Here is a 9,656-nt window from a genome sequence, read left to right on the forward strand (position 1 = left end):
TGGGAATCGACGAGATGACGGGAGCATGCTTGTCCTCAATCACGTAAGTTTCCGGATCGAAACCTTCTTCTTGCAGGGCGTTCTTCAAACGTTAGACAAAATCGGCCTTTTTCCAAACAGAATTCAATGTTCTATCTTCCAATTCTGTTCGCAGATCATCTTTAACTAACAGATACTCGTCACCATTTTTTTCACAAAATTTATTTAAAATTTTCCAATTCTAACACCAAATATAACGTGATTTTACGTAATTTTATTTAGTTTTTATTATTTAATTTAACATTTTTTTCTAACACTATTTTCATTTATTTACACATAATTAATTTATTTATTACAAGTTTATATCACCCACCAACAGAGCGTGGTTATATCAGACTTATATCAAAATTCTCTATTTAAATACTACGGTCCCGTCTCGAGGTCTCGAGTCTCGAGTTTACCAGAAATGTCCAAGATCTTGTTTGTAGAACTTTTCGCGGAAGCCCCGGTAGCTGAGAAATTTTGAGAAAAAGACGTAAAAGTAGGGAATGAGAGTCATTTTCCATAATGCAGATGATGACCAAACGCAAGGAAGACATTGAAAAAACCAAAATTGCAAATATTAGATGAGGCGTTTTGGGTTTGGTTTAACCAAGAAAGGAGAAAAGGGACACATTGTCAGGGCCGCTTATTCAGGAGAAAACAATCGCTTTCCATGCAAAAATAGGTGAGCAGAGTTCTTCAGTTGATACGTGTACTGCCTCAGAGGGGTGGCTACAACGGTGAAAAAGTCGACAGTTTTCTATTTCAGGTGAAAAACTTTCATCTGAGATTGGTGGGGTAAACGCGTTCATAGATAAGTTTAAACAATTTATCTTGGGAAATAATTTGCTTCCTCAGTAAGTTTATAACATGGACTAAACCGGCCTAAATTATAAAATGCTCCCTAATAAAACATTGACAACAAGAAAAGAACACATTTCGGGATCGAAAGAACGACTAACGATTGCTTTGTGTAGCAATGCAAGTGGAGATCACAAACTTCCCTTGTTTGTAATCGAGAAATAAAAAAAACCGAGAGTATTTAAAAATCTTAATACGATTTACTACAAAAGCCAGAAATCAGCCTAGATGGACTGTCGTCATTTTAAAGAGTGGTTCTAAAATAAATTCGTTCCGACTGTTGTGTCAATTTTTAAAATCAAAAAACCTGCCGTTCTTACCGCCGAACGTGGCTCCACTAATTCGACCTATGGATCAAGGTGTAATTCAATGCATTAAAAAATATATCGGAGGAAATTCGTTGGATTCATTTTGGAATAAGAGGATACCGATCTGATACAGGCAATAAAAAAAATTACGATCAAATATGTAATTTATACAGTAGCTGAAACACTGAAAAAATCGTGGCGCAAACTTTGGTCAACCATCATGAAACTGAGGACGACGTATTCTAAGACCTTACAACATTGGAAATTGCCAAGAACTTTTAAATTACAGATCCAGGGATAAAAACCATTGACGTTGAAGAATGGCTGGCAAATATTGACGAAAATTACCCTGATTGTGAGGAATTAAATGAAGAGGAAATAATATCTGTCGCTTCCACATCAGAACAAAATGTAGAAAATTAGGAGGAACCTGCAGAAAATCCAAAAATCACTCATGCTTCTGCAAAGGAAGCCTTCGAGGCCGCTTTAAGATACGTCGAAGTTCATGAAGATTGCAAATCTAGAGATATTTTGTTGCTTAAAGGATGGCTTGATAAAGCAGCGAGAGTACGAGAAACCGGGTTACGGCAAAAAAAACCCAGTTTTTTAGAGATTAGTTTCTTTTTTATATACAATATGTAGTCATTTTTTTGAATGTTAATTACACTTTTTAATTTAGTAAAGACGATTTTTAGATATCTCCGTTTAATCCGTCCTTTTAGTCGTTTCCCAAGAGATAGGGCTGAAATTTTCAGACTCTTTGGGTATATATTTGATTCTTTTATTTGTTTCTACATATTTTATTATGTAATTTGATACGCAATTCAGCTTGTAAAAGTTTATAGTCTGACCCGCAATCAGCTGTTGGTTTTGTCTTTATATTCACCACTGAACTGTTCCATCGTACGCTGAGAAGTGTATAATCTATTTGATTTTTGTATTTTTTCCTCGGTGAAGTTGTACTTGATAATCGTCGCGAGTGTTGTTTAAACATTGTGTTTATGATACTAAGTTCACTGTCGATGCCAAACTGTAGTAGTATTTCTCCTCTCTCATTAATTTCGCCTATTCCAAACCTACCAAATGTCCCTTTTAGCTGATTTTCTGAGGTTGCTTTACCTATTTTTGCATTCCAGTCGGCAAATACACTAGGTGCAAAATTAACCGGACACTCAGGTTTTTTTGTTTTTTTGTTGGTGTGTAGATCAAAACTTGTTAAATTTGTTTGAATTGTATTTTATGCCTTATTAGCTAATCCAAAAAATAATAGAACAAAACAGAATTCCTCAAGAATGGAGATCAAGCATCCTAATACCTCTCTTCAAAAAGGGAGACAAATCGGATCCGGAAAATTACAAAGGAATTAATTTATTAAACACAACACTAAAATTAACAACCAAAGTGATAACAAATAAATTGAATCAAATTATAACACTAGCAGAAGAACAACAAGGTTTTAGGTCGGGAAGATCATGCACCGACGCTATATTTATAATGAGGCAAGTGCAAGAGAAATCATTAGAATACAACAAATCGGCATATCTACGTTTCGTGGACCTTACAAAGGCATTTGACCAGCTCAAATTAAAAGACGTTATCCACTTACTGTATACAAGAGATGTATATGAACTGAGTGGACTGTATATTATTTTTATTTGGTCGAATTAAAACGCATTCGCTTACGCATAAGGGGTTTATTTACTAAATTTATAATATGAATAAAAAAAAATGTGTCTTCACACCACGGCGGTCGGTGAAGGTCTCTCTCTGTTGAATTTTGAATTTAAGACGCCACCTCGGCACGGACCATCTGGCTGGTAAGCTGCGTTGCCGATGTTTCCAGTCTCTAACATGCCCCCGGCCTTGAAAGGACCTGCTTTCAATCTTGAATTGGTAGTGTGCAAATTTTTGGAAAAGCTCGACGAATGACACCAGTTGCAGTTCGGATCGATGCCACTCGACAAATTCCATCCTTTCCAGGATGTAACTCCAGAACACGACCCAGTCTCCATTTCAACGGATTGATATTATCCTCCTTCACGAGCACCATGGAGCCTTGTGATAAAGTTCTCTGCGTCTTTTTCCATTTAACCCTCTGCTGTAATTCGGATATATATTCTTTCGACCATCGTCGCCAGAAGTTCTGTCGCATTTGTTCCAGGAGTTGGAAACGAGAAAGTCTTCCAGTAGGTAAATCTGTGATGTCGGGTTCTGGTGTTGCTATTAACGGTTTGCCGATGAGAAAGTGAGCAGGAGTTAATGGATTTTCATCGTTAGGATCGGAAGAGAGTGGTGAGAGGGGTCGGGAATTTAAAATCGCTTCGATCTGTGCAAAAACTGTTGATAATTCTTCGAATGTTAGAATATTATTACCTACAACTCGCTTTAAATGATTTTTGCTTGATTTAATTCCTGCCTCCCAGAGGCCACCGAAATGCGGAGAATGTGCTGGAATAAAGTGCCAGTTTATATTTTCGGATGAGCACAACTCCAAAATTTTATTTTGATTTGAAATCAAAAACTTACTTAACGCTTGTAATTCGTGATTCGCGCCAACGAAATTAGTACCATTGTCAGAATATATTTGTTGAGGTTTTCCGCGTCTGCTAATGAATCGTTTTAGTGCTAATGAAAAAGTATCTGTCGAAAGATCAGAAACTAGCTCAATATGAACTGCTTTGACAGCAAAACATACAAACAGTGCCATATAACATTTTGAAGTTTTACTGCCCCTACCGTATCGATTTTTAATAATAAAAGGTCCGCCATAATCTACCCCACAAACCTTGAATGGATAACCAGCATCAAATCGAGTTTTCGGCAAATTACCCATTATAGGATTTGTGTTCTTCGCATTGAATCTGAAGCAAGTCACACACTGTCTAACTGTTAATTTAGCAAGATTTCTTCCTGATACCGGCCAAATGGACTGACGTAAAGAACTAAGCAAAAAGTTGTGGGCCGGCATGCATCAATTTTAAATGTTCTGATTTAAAAATTAATTTGGTTAACGGATTGTGTGCCGACACGATAATCGGATGTTTCTTGTCATACGAATAATCTGAATTTGTTAAACGACCACCAACTCTTAATAAACCTTCCTGATCGATAAAAGGATTAAGATTAAGAATTTTGCTTTTAGTACTGATTTCTTGTCTGTTTAATAAGTTGTTTATCTCTACGGTATATGACTCTCTTTGTGACATTTGAGAAGAAGCTTGTATGCCTTTCTTAATTCTTCAGTATTAAGAGGACCATTTGTTCGTCTAGAATCTTTATTTGAGATCATTAAAATGAATCTTAGAACAAAGGCTACTGTTCTAATTAGCTTGCTCAATGAAGAGAAGCGACTTATATCTACTACTGGTTCCAACGCACGTATTAAGAATGCATTTGAGGCACACTTTAGTTCAGGCAAGTTCTCTGGACACTTTACCTCTTGAGGCCAATCGCATTCGGATTTGTTTAACCAACTTGGACCAGACCACCACAAATTAGATACTTCCAACTCATATGGACTGATACCGCGTGACACTAAATCTGCAGGATTGTCCTTTGAGGAAACGTGCCGCCAATCACAAGAACTAGTTAAAGTTTGTACTTCGGCAACTCTATTAGAGGTAAACGTTTTTAATCGGTGTGGTTCCGTTTTCAACCAACCGAGCACGATTGTGGAATCTGTCCATAAGGTAACTCTTTCAAATGTTGTGTTGTTAAGTGCATCCTTAACAATTGTACATAATTTGGATAAAACAACAGCTGCGCATAACTCGAGTTTGGGAATCGTAATAGTTTTCAACGGACTTACTTTAGATTTTGCGCATAGAAGCCTAACTGAAACTTGATTAGTTCGAGTAATAGAACGTACGTAGATGCATGCTCCATACGCGCGCTCGGAAGCATCAGAGAAACCATGTAATTCAATTGATCGTACATTTGGTAATGTTACGTGACGTGGAATAATTAATGAATTAAGTTTCGGAATCTCAGATTTGAACTTAAGCCATTCACCATGTAACGGCTGAGGAACTGATTCGTCCCAACTTAATCGCTCTAGCCAAAGCTTTTGAAGTATAATCTTCGTTTTAATAATACAAGGCGCTAAAAGGCCTAGTGGATCAAATATTTGACCCACAGCCGAAAGAATGATTATTTTAGTTACACGACCGTCTATAGCATTTGGTTCAATTTTAAACGTCAAAGAATCAGAATCGCATGACCAACCGAGACCTAATGTTTTTGTGTTTTGATCTTCACTGAACTGAACCGGTGAATTGATCTTCTGTGAAGGTACGTCGCCCTTTATTATTCTAAGTATCGTATCGCTATTTGAGTGCCATTTTCGCAATTTAAAACACCCTTCGGATAAAATTTTGTGAAATACCCACGCCTAAACTCACCGCTTCTTGAATAGAATTAGCACCCGTAATTAAATCGTCTACGTATATATCGTTTTTAATTATTTGAGATAAATCTGGACTGTTCCCTTCACAATTTAAGGCTAGCTCCATGATGCAACGAATTGCTAGAAAAGGCGCTGAAGCTGTACCATACGTAACCGTGTTTAATTCGTATATCTCTAATTCCTCGTTGGGATTACTTCGCCAAAATATTCGTTGTAATGATCGCTCTTTCGGATTAATCATTACTTGCCGATACATTTTCTCGATGTCGGCTGTTATCACGAATGCATGAATTCGAAATCTTAAGAGTATTGACAAAAGACTACTTTGTATTGTTGGGCCTACCATTTGTAGGTCATTAAGTGATAAACCTGTGGATGTGGCAGCCGAAGCATCGAAGACAACACGAAGCTTTGTAGTAACAGATTCCTCTCGAAGTACTCCATGGTGTGGCAAGTAATAGTGAATAGCATTTGTATTCAATTTATTTACTTTGGTCATATGACCTAACGCTTTGTATTCATTCATAAAATCGACATATTTTTTACGTAAATCCGAATTATGCTTAAGTTTTCGTTCTAATGATAAAAATCGCCTTCGCGCTTGTTCTTCCGAATCACCTAATTCATCTGTACCCGTTTTAAACGGAATAGATACTACGAATCTGCCCGTTTCTACATCGCGTTTCGTATTTTCAATAAAATGTTGTTCGCATGACGCTTCTTCTTCGGATATTGCGGGTTTTACACAGCATTCTTCTAATAACCAGAATTTCTCTAGTTGTTTTTGAATATCACCATTTAAAGACAGATTGCAGTGAGATACATTCGAATTTTCTGTAATGTTTCCAGAAATTATCCATCCAAAAGAAGTTTTTTGTAATACTGGCTGATCTGATCCTAGACGTATTTGTCCAATTTGCATCAGATTCCAAAATAAATTTGCTCCAATGAGCAAGTCTATGGGACCTGATTTGTAGAATTCTGGATCAGCAAGGATTATATTTTTTGGAATATTTAACCTATTGATATTAACAACAGTAGTTGGTTGGATTCCAGTAATTTCGTTTACGATAAGACATGATAATTTTACCGAATATGCACTATGTAGCGACTCCACAGAAATTTCGCATTTTTTCTTAATATGAGATTTGCTACTATTAAGACCTACCACGGCCATATTGATATTTTCTGTTTCGAGATTAAGTATATCGCATAAATTTGATGAAATAAAACTAGATTGGGAACCTGAATCTAGCAACGCGCGTACGGTATGAGGTTTATTAAATTTATCAATTACTTGTAGCAAAGCTGTGGCAAGTAAAACGTTTTCCTGAGAAATATTTGAACAAGTTAGAGATACATTTGAGTTCTCTGTAGTATTATTTTCGCGTCTATTGTATTCGTTATTTTGTATATGTAATAATGTATTGTAGGGCCTGCGTAGCGCAAGCGGTAGGATGCTTGCCTCGCAAGCCGGTGGTCCGGGGTTCGAATCCCACCGCCGGCAAGAACATCTAGACATTTTAAAAATGTCTATAGGCCCCAGGTCGACTCAGCCTGAATAAAAATGAGTACCTTGGGTAAAACCAGGGGTAATAATAGACGGTTGAAGCGTAGCACTGGCCATGTTACCTTCCTTGTATACCGTAGGCCCTAGATATAGCAGACTACCCTGCTATACTCCCAAAGCCGCGACAGCGGTATAAAACGGGAGACTATTACTATTATTATTAATAATGTATTGTGTCTACCGTTACATTTTCTGCAGTTGCTTAATCTGCAAACCGTATTTATGTGACCAGGTCGTAAACAATTTATACATAATCTAAGTCTTTTCGCATGCGTATTTCTTTCTGCTGGGGAAAGTTTAAGAAATTCTGCACAGTTTCGAATATAATGATTTTGTTTGCAGAAAGCACAAGTCATGTTATTTCCCGAACGATCAGCTGTATTATTGTTCCTTAAAGAAACATTTTCCGTATTGACAAACGATTGAGATATTCTGGATTGTTTTTTATGAAAAGAAGAGGTATTTCCTGAAGATGTATCGCGTTTAGATTCTATTGTTTCCAGCAAATCAGCCTTTGATTTTAAAAATGTTTTTAAATCTCGCACTGTTGGATATTGCATTTTCGATCTAAATTCTTCCCACTCTCGCGCTGTTTTATTATCCAACTTAGAAGTTACTATGTAAATTATTAAAGTATCCCAATGTTCGGTGGGTTGGTTTAATTGTTTTAATGCTTTTAAGTGTTTTGAAATAGAATCTATCAAAAACCGTAATATTTTTGACGACTCACATGTTTTAACATCTAAATTAAATAATGCTTTTACATGATTATGAACAAGAAGTCTTTCGTTATTATAGCGTTCACAAAGCAAATTCCACGCTACAATGTAATTTGCCTCGCTAAACTCAATTGATGCTATTTCTTCGGACGCGCAAGCTGAAAGTGAAGATTTAAGATAATGAAACTTTTGAAAATTCCGTAGTGCACTGTTTGTATGTATTAACGAGCTAAAAGTCTCGTGAAATTCCAACCAATCTTCATGACTACCACTAAATTTCGGTACCTCAACTGGCGGAAGACGAAACCCATTAAAATCGTTTACTTGACTACCCGATGCATTTTCCGAGTATGAACTGTTATTTGATAAATCTGTACTATGCCGAGAAAGTTTAGATTGTAATCGCTTACTTCGGGCCAATTCGCAATAAAAAGATTTCGTAAATTCCTCGCGTTCGGTATAACAAGTTTCTAATTCATCCTCATCAACTAAATCCTCTAACTCTAACTGCGATTCCTCGTAATTTTGTATTATTTTATTCGCTTCTTCGATACGTAAATTTAAATTGTAAATCGCGTCCTCTAAAATATGAATTTCAGACCTTGTCTCCGTTTCCAAATCATTTAAAAAGTTTTTAAAATGGGTTAATTTGGCTTTTACTGCACCCCGTTTTCGTTTTACAATTTTTATTTGCTCTTCGGTATTCATATTTATTTTAGTTATAAATAAAATTATTATTAACTTACTACTAAAAATTAAGAAACGAAAAAAAATAAATTCGTATAAATTCTTTCGAAGAATAAATCAAGCAGTATTCACACAAACAGAAATTATTTTATTTTTTTGGAGGAATAAATTCGGTAAAAGGATTTTTGTACTCACTCTTTGAATTTTAGGCAACGCCGCTAGCTCTCTGGCCACCCTCTGGCGTCAGGTACAACGTACAACAGCTTGGTTTTGGATGATCTGCTCTTGGTTACACGTGCACTTAAGAATTATTGGATGAAACTGTCCGTTTTCGAGTATCAAATCACTTTGATTTTAACGTTTATGCTGATTACTGATATCCGGTCGATGGATCAATTTATGTATATGAACTGAGTGGACTGTATATTATTTTTATTTGGTCGAATTAAAACGCATTCGCTTACGCATAAGGGGTTTATTTACTAAATTTACAATATGAATAAAAATGTGTCTTCACACCACGGCGGTCGGTGAAGGTCTTTCTCTGTTGAATTTTGAATTTAAGACGCCACCTCGGCACGGATCATCTGGCTGGTAAGCTGCGTTGCCGATGTTTGCAGTCTCTAACATGGATACTATGATCAATAGTATTGTAAAATATACAAATCTAAAACTGGATATGATGAGAGTGTTTTATACTCACCCTAGAGATTATCCTGCTGTTGACTACGAGGAAATGGAAGCATTTATCGGACTTTTGTTCCTAGCTGGGGTAAAGAGAGCGCAACATTTAAATACTGATGAACTCTGGAAATTAGATGGCACAGCTCCAGATATTTTTGCAGCTACTATGTCTAAAAAAAGATTTCATCAAATAATTCAAGCTGTAAGATTTGACGACGCCACTAAGAGGCAAGAAAATTCGGCAGTTGATAATCTTGCACCCATTCGAGAAACATATGAAATGTTTGTCACTAACTGTTTATCTGCATACACTCCTGGATTCTATATGACCATAGATGTAATGTTGGAAGTGTTCCGTGGTCGATGCAAATTTAGGCAGTACATAGCCAATAAGCCAGCGA

General features: G+C 36.4%; 2 protein-coding genes across 2 annotated transcripts; both read right to left on the reverse strand.

The window, feature by feature from the left end:
• Positions 1-3,069: 3,069 nt before the first annotated feature.
• Positions 3,070-4,023, reverse strand: LOC140442380 (uncharacterized). Its single transcript, XM_072533454.1, has one exon. The coding sequence runs from the start codon at positions 4,021-4,023 to the stop codon at positions 3,070-3,072; it is 954 nt and encodes a 317-aa protein (XP_072389555.1).
• A 345-nt stretch (positions 4,024-4,368) lies between these two features.
• Positions 4,369-8,592, reverse strand: LOC140442381 (uncharacterized). The gene is made up of 3 exons (XM_072533455.1): positions 7,381-8,592; positions 5,591-6,925; positions 4,369-5,472 (listed from the first exon to the last, which is right to left on the reverse strand). Exons 1-3 carry the CDS (start codon positions 8,590-8,592, stop codon positions 4,369-4,371), a joined length of 3,651 nt encoding a protein of 1,216 aa, XP_072389556.1.
• Between the last annotated feature and the right edge of the window lie 1,064 nt (positions 8,593-9,656).

The sequence above is a fragment of the Diabrotica undecimpunctata genome, chromosome 5, assembly GCF_040954645.1.
Source record: "Diabrotica undecimpunctata isolate CICGRU chromosome 5, icDiaUnde3, whole genome shotgun sequence".
Lineage (NCBI taxonomy): Eukaryota > Metazoa > Arthropoda > Insecta > Coleoptera > Chrysomelidae > Diabrotica > Diabrotica undecimpunctata.